Below are 20551 nucleotides of genomic sequence, written 5' to 3' on the forward strand. Positions count from 1 at the left end.
CAAAGGAATATTCCACGGGAAAAATAAACAACTAAAGAGATTGAACTGCATTGATGCCTATAGTGACTCAACAGATCTGCTCTCAAAAAGCAGGAGCCACGTACTGTACATGGTAAAAGAACAAAGGGGCGCTTAACAGGAAACCCGACTTGTCTTCTATCCTTTTCGCTCCGCATCGAAAGCGCCGGGCCCGACCAAAGTAGAAGCCCTCATTATGAGAAAAAAAAAGAAACTCATTCCGTTAGGGAAATAAAAAACAAAGAACAGTGGGATGTTGCTTGGATGACTCCTCTATTGCTGCGGTTGCTCGTCCAGGGCGTTGTCCTTGCGCATCATAGTCTCCGGGTTCCAGACGGGCTCGATCAGGTTGGTCAGGCCAGCGCTGTTCTCGCAGGTGTCGCGGCCGGTCAGAGGGCCGGGGGCTGGGACCTTTGTGCCGGTGGTAGTGGCAGCTTCCTTGAGCGCGGTCAGGAGGGTCTTGATGGACTCGGGGGTCAGATCCTCGTAGTAGTCGTCGTTAATCTGGACCATGGGGGCGTTGACGCAAGCGCCGAGGCACTCGACCTCGATGTAGGTGAAGAGGCCGTCCTTGGTGGTGTGGCCGGGGGTGATGCCGAGGTGCTCGTTGATGGCCTTGACAATGGCGTCACTGCCGCAGCCGCCGAGTTGGCAAGGGGTCTGTGGGAAAGCCAATCATTAGACTCTGGTGACCGGAAGTGACGGGGAGGTAGATGTGAGATATCCGGGACTTACGGTTGTGCAGATCTGCAAGAAGTACTTGCCGACGGGGTCGCGGTTGTACATGGTGTAGAAAGTGGCGACCTCGTAGACACGCATGGGGGGGCATCTCGAGCATGCGGGCAACCTCGTTCATGACGCTGATGCTAGTGAAGCCGTGTTGACGCTGGCCGAGATCCAGAAGGGGCATGACGGCGCCCTTCTTGTACTGGGGAGGGTAGCGCTTGAGGATCTCATCGACAAGCTTGAGGTTCTGGTCGGAAAACTTGAAGGGGATGGAAGGGTTGTTGGTCGGCTTGTTGCGGTGCTATTCAATTGAATTGAGATTAGTCGATTGGCCTTCTTGGGATCATTCCCGAAGGGGGTCTGGTGTTGTCCATGCTGGCCAGAACGGAGGGGTTTCGAAATATCACGTACGATCATCAAGACATCACTGGACCGTTGGGGAGCGGCGGAGAAGGATCTGTATGGGGTGGGAAGAGGGAATCGGCGCAGGGCGCGAGTGGCGCGCGAAACGGGGAAGAGTTTCGAGGCCATTGTGGGAGAGGATTGGGGGTTAAAGGGAGTAGAGTGACGGAGTGAAGATGGAAGAAGAAGCGGATGAAGTTGGAGTTGGGCTTTGCGGGTGACTGACCAATCAGCGTCGACAGATTACTTCCACCTTGACCCTCCACTCTTTCGGCCTTCCAACACTCTTGACATCTCGCTCTCTACATCTACCAAGTACTTCACAATGCTATTACATTGACACTAACTACCTGCACTCCTTCAATTACACATTCTCCATTCGATACACCTCATATGCCACCTCTTCATACGGGTGCGCATTGACAAGCGCGTCCACCGCACTAAGCATCACCTCACGACCCAAACACATCACCTCGATCCGAGCCTCCTCACACTTCTCCACGACGCCCACTGCTCCAATCGTCGGATTCGCACCATCGTTGGGAAGGAACTGGCCCGTGCCGATGGTCTGGAAGCAGCATTTGGTGTATTTTCCGCCGGGGAATGAACCCGCGCCTGTCGCGAAGATGGCCTCTTTGCAGGTCTCCGCGTTCTCGTTTGGTACGAAGAAAACGAGCTTGTAGCGATCCGCAAGAGTACCCGAGTCCTTTCTGGTCTCACCAGAGTGGAGCGTAGATGTAGACATCCTTCGGTCGGACAACGCGGCAAGCCTTATGCTATGCACTAAAGATGTACTAGTAGACGTAGCACCGGATCGACTAGGGGGAATGTGAGCTTTGCGCAATGAATATGAGGCCTGGTGGGCGAGCTGATGTCGACTGGGAGCTCTGGCGATAGACCAAGTTGAGAGGAGAAGTCGGGACATGCGGGGTGGTCCAACTTGCCTGGTCGGTTGCAGGGATTCTGGTTGTTGTCTTGATTAAGCTTGCTGACCTATAGTTAGTTAAGTTCTGACTGCCAGATTATTAAGGCGCCAACATGAAACTTGGTTAACCAGACACTTTTGCTAAGAATATAGTGGGAAAAAATAATGGTATCATGGGTACTCATTGTATTCACAATCGAGATCCCTCCTTCTCGAATCTATAGGTTGAAAATATGGAATAAGGGTAGTATATACGCAAAATGTTGAATCACCGGGTATCAGATATGTCAATCACCAACACAATCATATCACATAGCTCGACGCAGTTAGACTTCCATGACCATGTGCTGCTTCACATAGCTCTCAATCTTCTCCAGCAGCTCCGCCTTACGCGAATCCTCAATCCAACTCTGCTGCACGCTGTTCTCCGCAATAATCCGCCACTCCAGAACCGACAACTGATGAGCCTCCTGCACCGCGCAGTAATTATCCAGGATATACCCGCCAAAGTAAGCAGGGTCATCACTGTTAATCGAGAACTTCACGCCAGCCTCCAAGAAGCGACGGATAGGAACTTGTTCCACCGATGAAACGCAGCGCAGCCGCACATTCGACAGCGGACACACGGTCAACAAAGTGCCCTGCTTCACAACACGCTTCATCAATTCCGGATCCTCGACCAGTCGAATTCCATGGTCAATACGGGTAGCTCCGAGCTCCAGCGCCGTGCTGATATAGGTCGGGTCACCTTCTTCACCGGCATGCGCAGTGAGCGGAATGCCCCTCTGCGCGGCGTCGGCATATTGGGCCCGGAACATGTCCTTGGGCGGACCAAGCTCAGTAGAAGACCACCCAAGGCCATGCACAACGCCTGCTTCAAAGTGACCGCTGGAAATGAACTTCTCGTAGACATCTGCGGCAGAGGAAACGGGCAGGTGGCGCACGAAGCAAAGGATCAACCGCGTGCTGAGGCCTAGTTCGCTCTCGGCGCGCTTGCAGCCCTGGGAGAATCCGTTGACAACGGTCTCGTAGGGGATACCCCGGTCAATGTGGACCTGGGGGGTCGAAGAAGACTTCAGCGTGGTGGACGCCGTCGGCGTGGGCTTTGCTGAAATACCACCAGGCGAGATCAGCGAAGTCGGCTTCGTTCATCAGAACGGCCATTCCTTGGAAGTAGAAGGCGAGGAAGTCGTCCAGAGAGCTGAAGTGGTCATATCGGGCTGTTAGGGCCGCAATAGAGCTGTAGGCTGGGTTTGTTGCTGGGTCTGGGAGAGTGATGTTGTTGCGCTCAGCCAGGGTGAAGATCAACTCTGGTGACATGCACCCTTCCAAGTGAACGTGGTGTTCACATTTAGGAAGGCCATGGAGGAAATCGTGAAGCGGAGATTTGCACATTGTGAAATATGAGGTAGATTGAGAGGTGTGAGAGAGGAAGGCCTGGTGAAGGTTTGGATTTGAACTTGTAGTACGTGGACTTATGGCGCGGGTGGGTTTGCCTATTTGGTCCGCCGCCGAGATGAAGATTTGGACGTCCCAAGATATTCAATTCAGGTAGCATGTGGGTAATTGGTTCTCCTAATCGAGCGGGGCCGTGGCTCTGGTTTCTTATCTTGACATCCACTTGTTTCCCCGCTCAAACCCAGTAAATACTGACTGTTTCATGGCTCAGGTACATCGATAAGCTTTGTCTTAGTTGGCTCGGAGGTCTCCGACTGGCCTCCACAGTTGCAGACCAGCTGCATTAGCTGATTTGACTCCGCAAAGACTGATCTGGAAAGTCCATGAGAGCATGTATGCTATGTGTTCACAATCAGATTCACCACCAGGGTAAACCACCCCATGGTCACAGGAACTAACGGCACGAGAACTCGCTTGAAATTTCCATGAGACTTTCCGTCCATTGGGATTGATATCAACGCTGAAAATGTACAATAAATCCATATTTCTCCTTCTATCTGCAACCCAGGTGGTAGTGTATTTAAAAGATCCGCAGAGCAAAGACATCCCATTCCATTTAAACCTTCAATTCAGATCCAGCCGCCTTGCGAAGTCGATTCATAACGGCGGCAGCAAGATCCCCATCCCGATCACTAATGCCTTCGACATAGATCACATCAACGTCGAATTCATCCAGCGCCCGCAGCGCAGCAAACAGACCATGAGCAATAGACTCCGTCTCCGAACCGAGGTGGTAATCATACGCCAACTTGGTCCGGCTATTCGAACTACCAGCCTGCTGCACGGGGATCGAGAAACTAGTCAAGTTATCAATGGCGGCACCATCAACCGGCTTAACCGTGCTGGCGATAATATCATCCGGAGCAAGACCAAGGCCCTGCTTCCAGTTCCTCGTGCGGACAATGCCGATAGTATGCGCGCCAACAGCCGAGTCCGACAGATCTTTCCGAACATGTTTCGTGACGCCGGCTTCCTTGGACCCGCCCTCGAAGAGAACGACTCGCGCCTTCGGCGAGTAGTGTCGATACTTCATTCCAGGTGCCCGAGGAATGTCCTTGATATCCAGCGCGCTGTCCTTGTACGCGACGGCGACATTTTCCCACCCCGCGCACTGGCGCAGCTCGTCGATGCCTATCCCACCTGGTCGAAGGATGGCGGGTGGAGAGCAGAGACCGTCGACGACGGTACTTTCGACGCCGACGCCTGAGGCCCCGCCGTCGAGAATCAGGTCGATGCGGTTCTTCAGGTCGTGGTGGACGTGCTGCGCTGTTGTGGGCGAGGGCTTTGTCGAGGCGTTGGCCGAGGGCGCGGCGAGGGGTCGGTCCGTGACGTGAATTAGGAGGCGGGCGAGTGGGGATGAGGGCATGCGTGCGCCAAAGGTCGTTAGTTTAGAAGTTACCTCCGGTGCGAGTTCGGAGCCAGATGGGTTTGGCAAGATGATTGTTAGAGGGCCGGGCCAGAAGCGGTCGATGAGGGGCTTGTAGATTTCTGGAATCGATATGCGCGGGGTCTTGGTGATGCTGGGACTGCTTGAGGCTGGGTTGAGGAGGCGGTCTAGCATCTCTAGTGAGTCGATGTGGATGATCAGCGGGTTATCAGATGGTCGTTGCTTGGCTTTATAGATGCCCTGGACGGCGGTGCTGCGTGTCGCATCGGCGCCCAGGCCGTAGACGGTCTCTGTGGGGAATGCGACAGGGATGTCACTGGTGCGAAGGAGGTTGGCGGCTTCTTCGATGGCTTTGGATTCGGGGGTAGAGTTCTTGCGCTCGTCGGCCCACCATTCTGATAGTGAGCGTGAACCCGGGCCGGGGCTCAGTCGCTGCACAGAGACGACTCTTGTGTCGGAGGTGGCCATTGTGGTAAAGTTGAGACGACTGGCTAGTCTGCGCTGACTGTTGCCAGCGAGGATTCGGGAAAACAGCAGTTTGATACGATGTATGATGTATTTGAGGGAGAGGAGGGGCCGAGGAGGGGTGTCAATGACGCAGTTGGGTGGTTGCGCGCACACGCAAAATGACCGTCGAGGGGCGAAAATAGTCTTCCCTTTGGAAGGCCTGAATCACCACAGATTTTAGATGGATGATGCCGATTAGGTTTGTCTGCGTGTGTGGTCTGCTCTTAGCCCTCTCAGTCGATCTTCCTGCTCAACTCTTTTTTTCGTTGAAGTCGCAAAAAAGAAAAAAAAATCCGCGCGCCATGACGTCGGATGACTCAGCATTTCAGGCACGAACATGGCCCTACAACAGTTAAATTTAAGCTAGCATTGAATAGCCAGTGGTAAGTGGGTGTCGTCTAAAGGTTGTTAGGGGAGTTAAAAGAACCCTGGAAGAGATCTGAGTGCACAGGCACATTCCAGTTGCGGGGGTTGCGCCTCGTCACGCCTTTGCAGGGGGGGGGGGGTAGCCCATAGTATGAGTATCAGTAGAACCATCCAGTTTAAGGTACTACTGAGTACGAGTTTACTACTTACTTAAACTTAAAGTAAGTCCAGTAAATTTCTAATTTACTTCGAATCGCTATTAACTAGGCTGGGCATATGCTCATTTCTGCAGGCACTTTTTAGCTGTATGGATCTACTCCCTTGAAAGTTTGAATGTAGTATCCACCTGGGTACTACTACTAATTGTTCTACTAGTACGGATAACTACTAGCATATAACCGATACTACTGACAATAAAGATATTTCTTGCATTCCAAGGTTTATATACCAAACTTGGAAGCGCTGATACATCATGACGTTTGAACCCACATTCAAGTTCGCAGGCTGCTTTTTGGACTCCGAGTCTCTGTACTAAGATTGTACCTACCCAGGTATATATCGTCGATTGAACTTGAACATGCAGCTCCATTACGACTAGTACTAGTACTAGTACTTCTTTAATTATGTACAATCTGAAATCAGACGATTAATTAGGTATAGGTATAATTTGGAACATAGTATCGGCCAACACGGTTCGATAACCAAAAGGGCAAGCCAACGAATCGCTCACTGAAATACAAACATGCCCTGCTCCGCTGTACGATCATTGTGATGGTATAAATAGACCAAAGCTTTCACGGCTTGAAAAGTGCACTCGTGTCAACGCTAATCTAAACGACTGTGGCGTTAGGTATGGGGTGTATTGGTTTGTTCTCCTCGTCGCCGTTTGGCAACTCGGTGGGTCCGATAGTGCCGTGATCAGCTTCGAGTATCGGTTTCGAAGATAGTTGCCGAGGTTCACTTTGCTGAATGCTTTCCATTTGGCTCTGGAATTGACCCTGAAGTGCTTGCGACTCGGCGCGCGCTTTTTTCCTGCCCCACCAGAACCCGAAGCCAAGCATTGAGATAGCCAGTACACCCAGAGGGACGCCAACACCAACCCCGATTGCAACTTTCGACGATGAATCGCCATCGCCATTCTGTGATTCACTCGTTGTTTCTGCGGAATTGAAGGGAGTGATTGAGACGAGTGTGGAGTTTAGGGTTGTCTCGTTTCCAGTTCCGCAACAGTCTCTATTTTTGCCGCAGCAGAATGACCCTGCAGAGTCACCTAGACATGGCGTCAACATAGCCGTTCGATTCGATTGTCCACCTGTCTATAGAATTGTCTAGTCAGAAAGGATCCATGTAACCGCGCATTCCAAAGCGGTGGAAATCCAGAGGATTGAATCATCTTCATCTTCAACGTACATTGTCAGAGCAGACGGTTTTAGGTAGGCAGTTCGGACTTTCCCACGTCGGATCTGTGCAGAACTCTCTCCAGTAGTAGCCCTTGGTTGAGAAACATAGTCCATTTGGATCGCATGTATCCGGATTTGTATGATTCATCTTGCAACACATGGAGTGTACGCCATCAATGGCAATGCAAGGGACGTAAGATTCCTCGGTCACTTCATTGCCGTCTGGACTATAGCAGGTGGCTTTGGCAATCGCGGTTTTCAAACACAGAATGAAAATCCAAGCGGAGAGGTGCATTGTAAACTAGATTTCTCGCCGGACGTCAATCCAATCATTGGGGAAGAAGAGAGAGAAGATGGGAGAGGGAGATGGAGATGGAAATGCCCTTTTGTGAGAAGTGTGTTACATTGGTGTTTTATTTTGTGCTGTTGGCTATGGACCAAGTGCCCATTCCCGGCTCGGACGCCTTAAAATGACCCGCTCTAGTTCGCGCAGTCCGTAAGAGAAATCATTGGACACTGCTAGTATGTCACCAGCGCCCCTTATTCTTGGCAGGTCTGTGGAGCTCGTAGAATTCGGACCCTGAAGCTTGAGCCTGCCTGAGACCCCTTCATCATGTGGGGAAAAGCTTGAGCGAGCCTGTTAACTTAATTCACACTTTACATTTCACTTATCTTATTCAAGTTCGTAGTTGATCAGCTCAGCTCTGTGAGAAAGTTAGTATATATTTTTTTCGATTGACTGATTTACGAAATGCAATTACTTCTAGTAGCTGACCCCAGCGCCCAATGCGCCCATCTCCTTGGCGCCTTGGCTGCTGCTTCTGTTTGAAATAAATGACGTCGTTGGTTATACAGGGAATGACAATCAGACTGAAAAGGAAAGAGACAGAAAAGAAAAGAGGATTGGAGACTTGTCGATCAAAGATTATAATAAACAACTTAAATGCCCGCCCCTGCAAATGAGGTCTTGAAAATATCAAGTTCTGCGTGTATGGGTGTCATTGCTACTACTGATTCATGATTTTATCGGAGCAACTTATTCAATTGTTCTGGGACACTCAAAGATCAACATTTGAACTTCAAGGGAAGGGATGTGGATGTGGCAATTTAACGTTAATTGGCTTTAATTACGAGCGGCGCGGGTGGACCCACTGTTACTAGTACCCTAGGGTAGGCTCAGCCCCGGGGTGTTCTAAATAGGCTACCCTAAGAGGTCCGTGTTATCTTCCCCATTTGCTTGCTGAGCGCTTTCTATAGTGTTTCAACATATTTGTATCATCAGTTCCTTCTAGTCAAATCGACAACTTGAACTTGAAAGTAGCTAAATTTGTAAATCTAAGGTTCGAGTATAAATGTTGATCTATTTCTTCTTTCCACCCTTTCCTCCCTTCGCACCACCTCCACCTTTACCACCACCTCCACCTCCACCCTTGCCCTTCCCCTTGTCACCACCACCCCCGGCACTACCAGGTGTCATAATACGCACCTTACCAACAACCATCGTATTGATAATCTCAGACTCCTTCCACCCTTTAATAAGCTCGCCCTCCTTAGCCCGAAGCTCCTCAGCCACAGCACGCGGAACGCCCGCATCCTCCGCATGATCCTTCTTGACCTTGCCCACCGTCGTCTCAGAAACCCACCGATGATGGATCTCCTTGACAGCCTTCCCTTTCTTAACCGTACCAGGCTGCAGCTTAACCTTATACTTATACCGCGTCAACGCCGCCCACGGCGCGCAAACCGGAAGCGCACCTAGGAGCTCATCCTCTGGCGTCGGCGTACCGATGAGTGCGGGCAACCAACTCAGATCAGCCGCTTCGGCAGCAGCGGTCTCCTCGTTATAATCGTCCGCACCCTCGGCGAACTGGGCTTGACGCTTGCGCTCCGCCTCGGCGGCTTTTTCGTGCTGTGCGCGGCGGCGGGCCCGTTGTTGCTCTGCTTCTCGTTCGCGCTGCTCCTTGGATTCGGCGGCTTTGACGGCCTTGGCTGCTTTGCCCTTGTTAGATCCTAGGAGGCGGAGGGCGAGTTCGCGCTCTTCGTCGTCTTGGTGCGCGTATTTGGCGGCTGCGCGCTTCTCCTTGGCTTTCTTGCCTCGGGTTGGTGCGATTCGTGCGGGTGCGGGCTCTTTCTGGCCGGGTAGATCGACGGGCTTGCCCTGGCGGAGAGCACGTCTCTCTCGTGCGTTCAGCTGCTTCCGTGCATCTTCGGGAGATGTAGGTTCTTGGCTGACGGTTGGTTGTTCTGCCTCGTCTTCTTCGGCTTCCTCGCCGGGTTGCTCGAGTTCTTGGTCCCCTTGAATGGTGTCGGGCTCTGACTTGGTCTCTTCTTCTTCTTCGTGTTCGCTTTCGGAGGACTGCTCATCTTTATCAATGGGGCCCTCGGAATCACCTCGTTGCAGGGGGTTGCTGGCAGGTTTTGTGTCTTCGTCATCCTCTTCGTCGGATGCGTTGCCTTCTTGCAGGGTCTCATCGATGGGCTTCTCGAATGACTTCTCTTCCACAGCTTGTTCTTCTGCAGGCTTGGGGGTCTCTTGCTCGACAGCAGGCTGTGCAACTGGCTCACTAGTATCAATCTCACCAGCAACATCCCCTTCGAATCGCTGCCTGTGGTTCCGAACACTCTCCTGGCTAACTTGGAACAGGATAGCAAAACCAAGCACCAGTTGCGATGGAGCCAAGAAATTCTTCTCGCCCTTGGTTTCGAAACTACCTGTAGGTAGAATTCCGGCACCGTTTGCCGCAGTCTTGGTTACTTGATTAGCATGCACCCACCAGGCAGACATAACAGCCTTAGAGTCCCATGCCGCCGAAGTTGAGACGCACATAGTGCCGGCTTGAGAAAGTGTACTTGGGGAAATAGGCGCATCGGGATTACCGGGTCGGTTCTTGACAACGATGGGAAGTGCGCCCTCGAGGTCAGCGTGAATGAAGATGTCGCCCTTGTTCAAGTAGCGTCGGTAAAGCTGCTCGCTTTGCATGGCATCACGGGCACTAGAGGCGAAAATCAGTTAAACCACAGCTGGAAATCAGGAACTAGAACACCTACCCCAGAACCAAATACCCCTCGGAAGAAATGAAAAAGACAAATTTCTCAAACCAAAATGGCACACGAGCCTGTCGCAAAACGGCTTTCTCCTGCTTCAGACCTTTCTTGAGATCAGCCGTGACCTTCTTCTCGTGGCTCTTAAGCGCCTTGGTAGACGACTGAACTGTTCTCTGCTCCTTCTCTGAGGCAGTTTTCTTCTGGTCGTAATACTGAGAGGCATTAGCCCAAGGCGTAAGGCCGAGATCGATATCAATCTTAAGCATGCGCGAAGCAGCATCTGCGCGTCTCTGTTGCTCTTGTTGTTCATCCTCGGAATCCGAATCCGAGCCTGACTCATCGGTAGACTCGGCATCCTCCTCCTCTTCTTCCTCTTCCTCCTCCCCAAGTAGCAGTGTGACGGTATTCTCGTAGAGTTTGAGAGGCAGCTTAATGATCTGCGCCACAGGGTTTCCTCGAGCTTGTTCCATCTCGATTAGGCGAGCAATCTCACCCCAGTCCATTCCCTGAGCCACAAGACCATTGACAGCGTCCATAGCCTCTTGGACCCGGTAAACATTGTCTTGAATAGCAGCAGCCTTGCGGATGTGAATTTCCTGCGCATCTTTCAATGCATCGATGCGCTTTCTATGCTCCTCTCGGACCGAGTCCAGCTTGCGCTTGGCCGCGTCTTCGCGTTCCGTGAGTCGGGACTCTAGGCGCTGAGACTCCAGGGAAGAGAAGTACTCGTCGACAGTGGCATTGAACCGGTCGAATTCAAGAATCGAGATTCCCGGCTTCCCCTCAAACTGGCGAGGTCTGAAAGGGTGGAAATCCTCATACAAAAGACCAGGAGTCTTCGACGTGCTGTCTTCTTCTTTCGAGGCTCGTTCGTCCTTCTTCGCCACGATGTAGCCCTTGTGGCTTTCGCCGACATTGAAGCTATCCGACACCGAAGCGGCCTCTCGCAAGGTCTCCTCGACTTTCTTCAAGAGATCTTCGTCTCCGAGGACCTGGTCCAGCGGTGTCGTAGCATCGAACCCCTTGACTGCAAAAGCGTGATCAAGCAATAGAGGCGGATATTCGGGAAATCCCTGCGACAAAGCCTTGCGCAAGATATCAGTAGCCTTCTTCTTGGACTTTTTCGGCGCCCCGCCGTCCTGCGAGAACGACGCGTGCGCCTTCTCAATCACACTCTTCACCCGCTCCGGGGTGATATCCGGGATTCCCGCATAGTTTTGCTTATTGGTGACATTGTATTGAAGGCCGAGTTTCATTTCCTCTTCGCCGGCGCTGGCGGGGACATTGCGGAACAATGCGATCACGGTGTACTCGCGGTCGGTGAGGATGATGTTGCCGCCGGCGAAGAACTCAAGGAACATGTGGTAGGCGCCATCGCTGAAGGAGATGTCGATGATCCGGTCTGTGCCGATCTGCGTGACCCCGGTGACACGGCGGGATTTGAGGAATTTGCGCAGGCGTGCTACGAATGGTGAGGGGGCGGTCGCGGCTGTGCGGGAGTATTGAGTTACGTGGGTGCGGAATCCGGAGTCGACGATGAGTTGTCGGCGGTGGTCCGGTTTGGCGAGTTTGAAAAGGAAGATTCGCTAGGAGAAGAGATGCTATTTTAGTGCAGGTGCTTGGGGTAGAGTTTGAGTATGGGTAGGGTAGGGTTGAGGCGTACGGATGATAGGTCGTAGATGTTGGAGACTCGCAGGCTGACTAGCTCCGAGGCCAGCTCCTGGGTGATGACCTGGGGGACATTGTTAGCTAGCTCATAGCTAGATAGTCGCAAGGGATAATTCTGGGATATACCTTGACATCTATGGACGAGAATCTCTGCTTCATCGTGGGCTTGTGATGTTGGAGAAGAAAGGAATTTTCGAGCGTGACGTATGCGGGGCAGGAACCGAAGTCGGGCTCCTTTCTGGGAAGTTCCATACTTTACTTAGCTATGCTACAAGTAGTTAATAAGTATGACATGTACAGATTGTTAAACTGGTGGATCTATTATTCATCTTTCATTGTCACCATCATCGTTTCAGTTTCAGCCACAGAATATCACAGGCTTTTGGCAAGATGCAGAGAGAAACACAAAGGATCTATGATATGATGTATCCCCGACCCGCCACTGGGAAACACTCAAACTGGAACCAACAAGGAAAAGATTATAAGAAATTGAAATGAACCGTATCACGCCATGGCCAGCCAGGAACGAGTAAGGGGGAAAAAAAAGGGAAAAAATGAAGCAGAAAACACGGACATGCTGATGATAAAGACAAGGAATCACAATCACAATCTAGCCCTCCACATAGGATCCGATCACAAAAGAAAGCCTGCAGCTTCAGCCCTACATCTGCCGCAGACTATCAGCAAGTCGACGTTTGCCAAACTCCCACGCATTCATCAGACCCTGCTCAGACAGATCGATGTTCTTCATGTTGGGCGCATCCTGGGCAGGAGCACGGCTGACACGCGAGGCAATGAGCACAGGATCAGTCTCGAGAATGATTCCATCGTCGATGATCTCGTCAATAGTGAGGGAAACAAGGTCGTAGTTCTCGACGATAGTGCGCTTGTCGGTGGCACCCCTGTAAAAACGATCTAGATTAGTCTCTTTTATCTCAAGTAATCATCCCCCGTAGCTCCGATTTTGATTCCCGAAAGGGAAAATGATAATATAGGACATACTTGAACAATATTCCCAGAGCATCACGCAGCGACAGAACAACGTTATACAGCAAGACCTCATTTTCATCGGCGCTGCCCACCACGTAGAGCATCACATCGCTCTCCATCTTGAACACGACAATGCGGTTGTCGTAGAGAATCACATCGCCGGTGGACTTGTTGGTCTTCTCGAGGAGGCCCTTTTCGAAAGCTCGCTGCTCCTTCACGGTCGGGTAGGGGTTGGCACCGGGGTAATCGGTCGAGTTGGGCGCTGTGCCCGCGGGGGCATGTGGTGCTGAGTAGTATTTCGCGAAGATACGGGATCCGTCGTCAGCGGACATGACGAGGATCGCATTGACGGAGAAGAGAGATAGAGGACCAGGCATGGTGAATTGAATTGTTATCGTTATTGGAGGAGCAATTCGATTATGGGAATGCGAACTCGAGTTGGTTGTTGATTGTAGGAGCCAGTCTGGCCGCAGGCGGAGACGCACTAATGTTATTCCGGTACTCCGCCCTATTTTGTATAACTATGCATGTATGCATGGAAGTCGATTAGTTCTAGGAATGTATCTTGATGATGGTTATGGTTAAATTATCCGAGGCAGGTTATAATTTATAAATGGCATGATAGATAATTTGCATAGCAGAAAGATGGGGTATAGTTCATCTACAAATGATTTGGGTACAACCACAAGCGCGTAGGGGGGGAATACATTGACGGGCATCAATTCAATAGGGTCGTTTCTGGTCCAAAGAGATAGTAAAAGAAAATCCAAACGAGAAATCCAAAAATTTCACCGAGAAGAGGTTCCACCAATATTCATCAGGTACTCAAGAAAAAAAAGGGGGGCAAAACAGAATAATAGAATGTGCAATTCGAATTGTGCAACACAACACCGCGGTATCCTCGCTCGATCCTGAGCCATACGTTCCATGACATGAGTCGCGTTATGTGCATCACAAAAGGGGTATGAAAAATGGTAAAGACGGTTCCAATATTACATCAAATCATGCAGCAGAGTGGGGGGGCAACACAGTTTAGAGCTGTGAAGGCTGGGAGGTCGGAGCAGGCGGAGGAGACGATTGCTGCTGGGGCTGCTGGGACTCGTCAGCGCTGGCTGGTCGGTTGAACCAGCCGGGAATCCAGCTCGCGCGGTTCGCCTTCTTCCGAGCAGCCTCTTCTTCTTCAAGTTTAGCAGCGTCACTGACAAGTCGCAAGGGGCGCAACTTGTTCTGGGTCATCACTGCTCCAGTATAGTTGTTCATGCCGCTGCTTGACCGGGGCGGGCTGGAGGTAGCTCCAGTAGAGCTGGTGTCAGCGTGAATGTCACTCGTGACACTCGGAGAGCTGCTGCGGTTGGCACGATCTGTTTGACTAGACATGGAAGGAGCCCGGCTCACTCCAGAGATGTAACTAGCTGCCCCAGAGAACATGCTTTGCCGCGAGCCTGGACCCATACCAGTTGGACTCATGGGCCCACCTCCAGAGTTACGACCACGGTACATCGCTCCAACAACGGAGGCGGCATTAGGGTCAACTTGCTCCGAGCGGGTACGGCGGTGGCTAGCCCGAACAGATTGAGTTCTGAACGGAATGCTGGGGGCAGTCTCTGGGTTCTCGTTGACGATGCTTTGTGGCAGAGGAGGGGGCATCATGCTGGTTGGACGAGATCGAGGCTGGGTTGAGGGCCGGGCAGGGCCCGAAACCACAGATTTGGCTCGCTGCAAGAGGGTTTGACTGGGTGCATCGTCCTTCTCAGGAGGCGTGGGAGGCAGGTCCTTATCATTGCCAACCGAGGACTGGGTTGCGCTAGCTTCATCATCATTGCGATCCAGAACGTGTTCGAATCCGTCGTGTTGAAGAACACGGCTAATGATGCGTTCGATGTAGAGCGTCAAGGCCTTGTTTTGATCTCTGAGACTCTTGAGTTCACCACCATCTGGTTTTCCCGTCGAATCAGACTCTGGTGCTTCATCCACTGACTCGAGCTCATCCGCCAAGGATCCTAGACCACTGCTGGACTGCTTATCGGGATGGATGTGCTGCATAAAGTCACCTTTAGTGAAGTCGCCAGTAAGTGTCTTTTCGCTGAGAAGGAGCTGGTAGCTTTCATTGTCTTCCATGAGGCGGGCATTGGCCATACGAGCCTCCAGCAAGTCTTTCTCTAATTCGCGTTGCCGGCCACCGCCTGCATTCTCCATCTCAACCAGTTTGATCTGATGTTCGGCCAACTCCAGACGAAGGGACTCGATGACCTTATCTTTCTGGAGCAAGAGGTTCGAGTTGTTGCGAGAGGGGCTGCGCTCAAGGTGTGAGGATGGCGCAAATTGGGCATCCAGATCGGGGGAAGCTCGATTACGGAAACTGGCTGTAGAAGTAGTTAGCATCGTAGGAAACCTTGGTTTGGATTAGACGAAATCATACAAGATCTAGAGACCTGATGGCGGTCACCGTCGGCGGTGATTCGATCCTTCTGCGCGGCGGATTCCTTCAAACGATGGATGGTCGCCTGCAACTCCTCCTCTCGGCTGTTCTGTTGTTCCTTCTCCTGCAGCATGGCATTGCGTTCTAATTCATGATTCTGCTCGAGGTCACGAATTTGACGTGCCTGTTCTCTGATCTCACCACTGAGCGTTTCAATCCGGTTGTCTCGCTCATGAGCTTGATCCTCCAACTTTCCTTGTTCGCTGACCGATTCGTCGAGGCGCATCTGTAGCACACCTAGTTGTTTCTGGTATTGCTCGGAGGCTGTTTCGGCCTTCTGAAGCTGCTCTCGCAACTCCTCGATGAGGGAGGCACTTTGGGCCCGCGCCTCCTCCTCGGAGGGGTCGTTCGAGATGCGCGGGACGTTGGACATACTCAGGTTGGAACGGCCGGGCTTTCTAGCAGCGGCGCGCGCGGAGACGGGAGTTGAACCTCGAAGGGAGGGAGAACGGTTGAGGCCGTTGGTAGCGTTGCTGGGCGAACGTGCATGTCCTCGTGTGGTGGAACCGTTGGTCGAGGGCGGATCTGCGGTCGATGATTTGCTGGAATTGCCGGGAATTCCAGGCTTGCGAGGCGTCGTTGCTGACATCGTGCAGGTTCCCAGGACCCGTGGACTCGGCGTGAGAGGGGAAGGGCGAAGTATATAGTAGGAGATGGAAGGAATCGAAAATCAAATGGGGAAGTGTCCACTCCAGGGTCAAGAGAAGGTTGGGGGAAGAGAGTCCAGGTGTGAATTCAGTGGCGGTCAGAAAGCGGAAATTGGTGGACACGGGTGGAGATGGGGGAGGAAGTATGTAGGTAATGAAGGTTGTCACAGATTGAGTGATCACCACATGGCTAATGGAAGCGTGGAACAATCATCGAAGACGAGAGCAGACTGGAATGGAGTAAAGAGGAATGGAAATGGCCGATTGCAAAGGGGAGCGCGCCGGGAGCAAGCCTTAATTTTTTTTTGAGGAATGCGGGCGGACTCGCACTCCCTTACTCTAATCTAAAAATACGCTGGACTCGGTGGCCTTGGGGGCCAACACGAAGGACACGAGACTCATAATTGGGGCAGAGTAATCATAGCCCCCTAACCATGGAAAGAAACCCAAACAAAGATAGACACGAGATCTGATGTTTAATTCGAAGATGCGAAGCAAAGCAAAGCAATGCGAAACAGGGTGAAATGATGCCTGAGGTTGACTGTTTACCGTTTCAGATACATGTCAGGTGATATCCTAGCCTAAATATCAGGTGATGTCAGTGATTCTGTATGCTTATGGTAGGCGGTGTATCCATGCAGTACAGAAGATGGAGGAGCCCACCGCAACGGGAAACTGCCAATGAATCGATCACTTTGAGTCTCCGCTCTATCCACATCCGCCGGAACGCATTCCAGTCTACCCCACCAGTTGAACTCAAGTCGATTTGAATCACGATGGCTGGCAAGAACAAGAAAGGTGCCGATAATGTGAGTTTGATTACATTGCTTCTAGTTCGATATAAGAGATGATGGGTGGACTAACATACTCCGGTAGATCAATGCCCGGCTCGCCCTGGTCATGAAATCCGGCAAGGTCACTTTGGGCACAAAATCGACTATGAAATCACTTCGTTCGGGCAAAGCCAAGCTTGTTATCATTTCGGGAAATGCTCCTCCTCTGCGCAAGTCAGAGCTCGAGTACTATGCCATGCTGGCCAAGACGCCTGTCCACCACTTTGCGGGAGACAATGTGAGTCACAATATGAGTACATTTATGTACTTACAAATCCATCTCGAATCAAAGAGAAACCCAGATGCTGACGTTGATTACAAATAGATCGAGCTGGGAACTGCATGTGGCAAGCTCTTCCGTTGTTCTACCATGGCCATTCTTGATGCTGGCGACTCGGATATCCTGGCCGACCAGTGAGCAGAGTACGGAGTAAGGGGGGGTTGAAGGAGACAGGAAATCGGAATATGTACTCCGTGATGATATGCATGACGATCCTCACTTGATGAATTATGGACCAAATGGACCCAATGGCACTTAGTAACCTAAGATAGTCCCACTTTTCCTCCTATCCTCTGTACTGCCACCTTGTATTTCAGGCCATAATCGCTAGGCGATGAGTCAGCCGATCAGCTCGCCTCGGAACGTGGTTGGCCCGATAGCTAGGGCTTAGGGCTTTTTGCCACTGAACTGCTTGGAAATCAAACAATCCCGTGACCCGCTGGCCCTTTTCTTTTCTTTCCTTTCGACCCTCGCCAACCACCGACAACCAACACCTAGTTCGCAGGAAGTGCCCGTCACCTCATTTCCGCACTCAAAATGGCTCGCCGTCCCGCACGTTGCTACCGTTACTGCAAGAACAAGGTGCGTTACGACTTTCCCTGTTCCCGGAGGATTTTGTGTGCGCAAGCTCGGTTGTGGGGGAAATTTGGGAATCACCACGACCACCATACACCACCACGCTCGCCATTCTCGTCATCGAACAAATCTCGTCCTCCAAGCAAAGGAAAATTGTGAACGGCTCGACTATATAATTACCACGTTCGACAGTTCCTTTGAAGGGCAGGTTGCGCCCCAACGAGACATAACCTCGCTAGTTTCGCGGTTCGAGCCGTTCACAAGATTCCTTTATTTGGAAGAGGAGATTCGTTTTCGATCATGAATGGGCAATGATCCGGCACACATGAAAGTTCAACATACTGACCTACACTTTTCCCTTTAGCCGTACCCCAAGTCGCGCTTCAACCGTGGTGTCCCCGATGCCAAGATCCGCATCTTCGACCTCGGTCGCAAGAAGGCTTCCGTCGATGACTTCCCCGCTTGCATTCACCTCGTCTCCAACGAGTACGAGCAGCTGTCTTCCGAGGCTCTTGAGGCCGCCCGTATCTGTGCCAACAAGTACGTTTCGCCACCATGCGCCCATCGACCGGTCAACCTGCAATATACTAACGTTAATCCTTTTCTCCAGGTACCTCGTGAAGACCGCCGGTAAGGAAGGTTTCCACCTCCGTGTCCGTGTCCACCCCTTCCACGTCGTCCGTATCAACAAGATGCTGTCGTGCGCTGGTGCCGATCGTCTGCAGACCGGTATGCGTGGTGCCTTCGGTAAGCCCCAGGGTCTCGTCGCCCGTGTGAACATTGGCCAGATTCTTCTGTCCGTCCGCACCCGTGACTCCAACCGGGCCAACGCCATCGAGGCTCTCCGCCGCTCCATGTACAAGTTCCCCGGCCGCCAAAAGATCATTGAGTCCAAGAACTGGGGTTTCACCCCCGTTCGCCGCGAGGAGTACGCCGAGCTCCGCCAGGCTGGCAAGCTCCGCCAGGACGGTGCCTACGTTCAGTTCCTCCGTGGTCACGGTACCATCGCCGAGAACATGAAGCGTTTCCCCGAGGCCTACGAGAACCTTTCTCAGGAGGCTTAGATTGTTATGGGTTGAATCCAGAATACGAATTCAAGAACGAAAAAATTACATGGATGTTCTCTTAACTGTCTTTCTGTTCCTCCCTAGCTTGATATCTCGTGTGCAATCTTAATGGAGTTATTCCATGGGTATATAAACTCGTCCTTCGTACTCTTGTCTGGGGTATCCCTTGGTAGCTTCCAATTTTTTTGGAGAGATCGATATCCATTTCTGCTTGAAACGCTCGTAGTTTATTTGAGGATCAATACTATTACGAGCTATTCGGTGACGTACTAATAGTATTAGTACTGCCATGTCCAACTACCTGGCAGGCGTTCACCTGGGCAAATCAAAGTTAAGAAGCTCCGAAGTTCCAAAAGTTCAATCGAAGTTCCGAAATTTCAACCGGAGTATCAGATGTTCAACCGAAGTCCGGGTGAATTCAATCGAAGTTCGAAGCATAGCGAGGGATGTGAGCTTATTCAACGATGCCTCGGCCAACTTCACATACTCCTAGTAAATCATAGTAGGCATGCAGATAACTGCTTGGAGAAAATGAACAAAATCTACGCTTTTAAGCTCACGAGTATCTAGTAGCTAGGCCGTGATGAAAATGCTCCAGGGTTGATTCCCCGGATACATTGAAATATATACTAGCCCCACTGGCAATGGAATAGGCAGAGCTTGAACTTCAACCCGTGGACGTTGGAGCACCTGGGCACCTGGGCACCTAACTTCAAGTTGTAGAACCTTCCAAGGTTGGAACCTTCAAATTTGGAAGACCGGAAAGAAACATCGAATTCGACGGAAAAGCAAATATCCTATTATTTCTCCATTATTACAGTGAAAATTAAGTATTTAAAACATGTATATACAGCGAGCGCTATTGAGGCGCGGGTGTTCCACATCGTTCCTCATGTAATTGTCCGGCAACTGGGGAGCATAATTAGTTAAATTTCACGAAGAAAGGAGTTCAGCAGAGCTTCAAACAGCTTCAAATTGTACGTACCTTGTGCATCCTCCGGAGTACAGGCGTCCTTCAGACAGACCGTTAGCGTGTCCTTGAATGCCACGCTCGGACAGGTGCACTTGTTATCGTAGGCCGACACACAGCCTGCGACAGCAGCAGATTCGGATAGACATTGCAACTTTAAAGAAGAGATAATAAGTATACTTCTGGAAACCATGCGGGGAACATAGAAGAAGCAGGTCGGGATGTTGGACTTACCAGGCAGTTGCTGATGTTGTCAGGGTCCACGGTAGAGCCGCTTGCTTCGGCGGCAACGAAGGACAAGAAAGCGGCCAGAGGAACGAAGATGGAGAGCTTCATTTTGGGTGATGAATTGAAGTTTTAACTTTGGACACTAGGGTGCTTGTGTATGCCAGAAGTGTGGAGGTAGGAGGTGACTTCATGACAACCTTGTCGACAATCCTGGATAATAAAGCCTTCTCCCAGGCCTACATTCTTTGTTGCCGATGATGTTGTTGTAAACAATTCTGCCACTATGGTGATCTGCGGCATGGGGGGGTTGATCTGCAGGAATGTGAAGCACCAACAAATGGTCTCCGCAGGTTAAACACTAAAAAGTAATAATCTTAAGACGGTCGCCGGGCAAACTGTAGGTGAATTCAATTGAGATTGTGATTTGTTGGCTACACAATCTTGGAAGGCGCAATCTTGTTAATTTACATCTTAATCTTTCAAGGCATTCAGGAACCTTCGTCCCCAAGATCTTGATTTTGTTGACGTTTCATCAGGAGTCCAGTGGCGTCTACCCGAGAAGTCAATCCGATCGAGTGA

The 20551-nt window shown here is 51.3% G+C and overlaps 11 protein-coding genes across 11 annotated transcripts; 2 read left to right on the forward strand and 9 right to left on the reverse strand.

Annotated features, from left to right (window-relative positions):
* Window positions 1–291: 291 nt before the first annotated feature.
* On the reverse strand, window positions 292–1275 carry N7533_007586 (complex I 24 kDa subunit family protein; the record flags this gene model as incomplete). The annotated part of the gene is made up of 4 exons (XM_057104236.1): window positions 292–678; window positions 754–822; window positions 866–1045; window positions 1156–1275. 4 exons carry the CDS (start codon window positions 1273–1275, stop codon window positions 292–294), a joined length of 756 nt encoding a protein of 251 aa, XP_056959193.1.
* A 235-nt stretch (window positions 1276–1510) lies between these two features.
* N7533_007587 (uncharacterized protein) lies at window positions 1511–1891 on the reverse strand (the record flags this gene model as incomplete). Its single annotated transcript, XM_057104237.1, has 1 exon — window positions 1511–1891. The coding sequence occupies one exon, from the start codon at window positions 1889–1891 to the stop codon at window positions 1511–1513; it is 381 nt and encodes a 126-aa protein (XP_056959194.1).
* A 506-nt stretch (window positions 1892–2397) lies between these two features.
* aah1 (adenosine deaminase) lies at window positions 2398–3466 on the reverse strand (the record flags this gene model as incomplete). The annotated part of the gene is given in 2 exon segments (XM_057104238.1): window positions 2398–3126; window positions 3146–3466. 2 exon segments carry the CDS (start codon window positions 3464–3466, stop codon window positions 2398–2400), a joined length of 1050 nt encoding a protein of 349 aa, XP_056959195.1.
* A 619-nt stretch (window positions 3467–4085) lies between these two features.
* N7533_007589 (L-threonylcarbamoyladenylate synthase) lies at window positions 4086–5384 on the reverse strand (the record flags this gene model as incomplete). The annotated part of the gene is made up of 1 exon (XM_057104239.1): window positions 4086–5384. The coding sequence occupies one exon, from the start codon at window positions 5382–5384 to the stop codon at window positions 4086–4088; it is 1299 nt and encodes a 432-aa protein (XP_056959196.1).
* A 1235-nt stretch (window positions 5385–6619) lies between these two features.
* N7533_007590 (uncharacterized protein) lies at window positions 6620–7484 on the reverse strand (the record flags this gene model as incomplete). Its single annotated transcript, XM_057104240.1, has 2 exons — window positions 6620–7105; window positions 7200–7484. 2 exons carry the CDS (start codon window positions 7482–7484, stop codon window positions 6620–6622), a joined length of 771 nt encoding a protein of 256 aa, XP_056959197.1.
* A 1065-nt stretch (window positions 7485–8549) lies between these two features.
* N7533_007591 (putative DUF814 domain protein) lies at window positions 8550–12061 on the reverse strand (the record flags this gene model as incomplete). The annotated part of the gene is made up of 4 exons (XM_057104241.1): window positions 8550–10182; window positions 10238–11820; window positions 11898–11966; window positions 12029–12061. 4 exons carry the CDS (start codon window positions 12059–12061, stop codon window positions 8550–8552), a joined length of 3318 nt encoding a protein of 1105 aa, XP_056959198.1.
* A 502-nt stretch (window positions 12062–12563) lies between these two features.
* On the reverse strand, window positions 12564–13269 carry N7533_007592 (coatomer subunit zeta; the record flags this gene model as incomplete). The annotated part of the gene is made up of 2 exons (XM_057104242.1): window positions 12564–12804; window positions 12905–13269. The coding sequence occupies 2 exons, from the start codon at window positions 13267–13269 to the stop codon at window positions 12564–12566; spliced, it is 606 nt and encodes a 201-aa protein (XP_056959199.1).
* A 655-nt stretch (window positions 13270–13924) lies between these two features.
* On the reverse strand, window positions 13925–15960 carry N7533_007593 (uncharacterized protein; the record flags this gene model as incomplete). The annotated part of the gene is made up of 2 exons (XM_057104243.1): window positions 13925–15255; window positions 15312–15960. The coding sequence occupies 2 exons, from the start codon at window positions 15958–15960 to the stop codon at window positions 13925–13927; spliced, it is 1980 nt and encodes a 659-aa protein (XP_056959200.1).
* An 834-nt stretch (window positions 15961–16794) lies between these two features.
* Window positions 16795–17269, forward strand: N7533_007594 (60S ribosomal protein eL30; the record flags this gene model as incomplete). Its single annotated transcript, XM_057104244.1, has 3 exons — window positions 16795–16827; window positions 16895–17089; window positions 17177–17269. The coding sequence occupies 3 exons, from the start codon at window positions 16795–16797 to the stop codon at window positions 17267–17269; spliced, it is 321 nt and encodes a 106-aa protein (XP_056959201.1).
* A 399-nt stretch (window positions 17270–17668) lies between these two features.
* N7533_007595 (60S ribosomal protein uL16) lies at window positions 17669–18771 on the forward strand (the record flags this gene model as incomplete). Its single annotated transcript, XM_057104245.1, has 3 exons — window positions 17669–17713; window positions 18072–18247; window positions 18318–18771. 3 exons carry the CDS (start codon window positions 17669–17671, stop codon window positions 18769–18771), a joined length of 675 nt encoding a protein of 224 aa, XP_056959202.1.
* Window positions 18772–19633: 862 nt separating this feature from the next.
* N7533_007596 (CFEM domain-containing protein) lies at window positions 19634–20080 on the reverse strand (the record flags this gene model as incomplete). Its single annotated transcript, XM_057104246.1, has 3 exons — window positions 19634–19683; window positions 19760–19898; window positions 19979–20080. The coding sequence occupies 3 exons, from the start codon at window positions 20078–20080 to the stop codon at window positions 19634–19636; spliced, it is 291 nt and encodes a 96-aa protein (XP_056959203.1).
* Window positions 20081–20551: the final 471 nt, after the last annotated feature.

The sequence above is a fragment of the Penicillium manginii genome (genome assembly GCF_028828005.1).
Source record: "Penicillium manginii strain IBT 31320 chromosome Unknown utg000005l:1.0-5665137.0:1.0-5668048.0, whole genome shotgun sequence".
Taxonomy (NCBI): domain Eukaryota; kingdom Fungi; phylum Ascomycota; class Eurotiomycetes; order Eurotiales; family Aspergillaceae; genus Penicillium; species Penicillium manginii.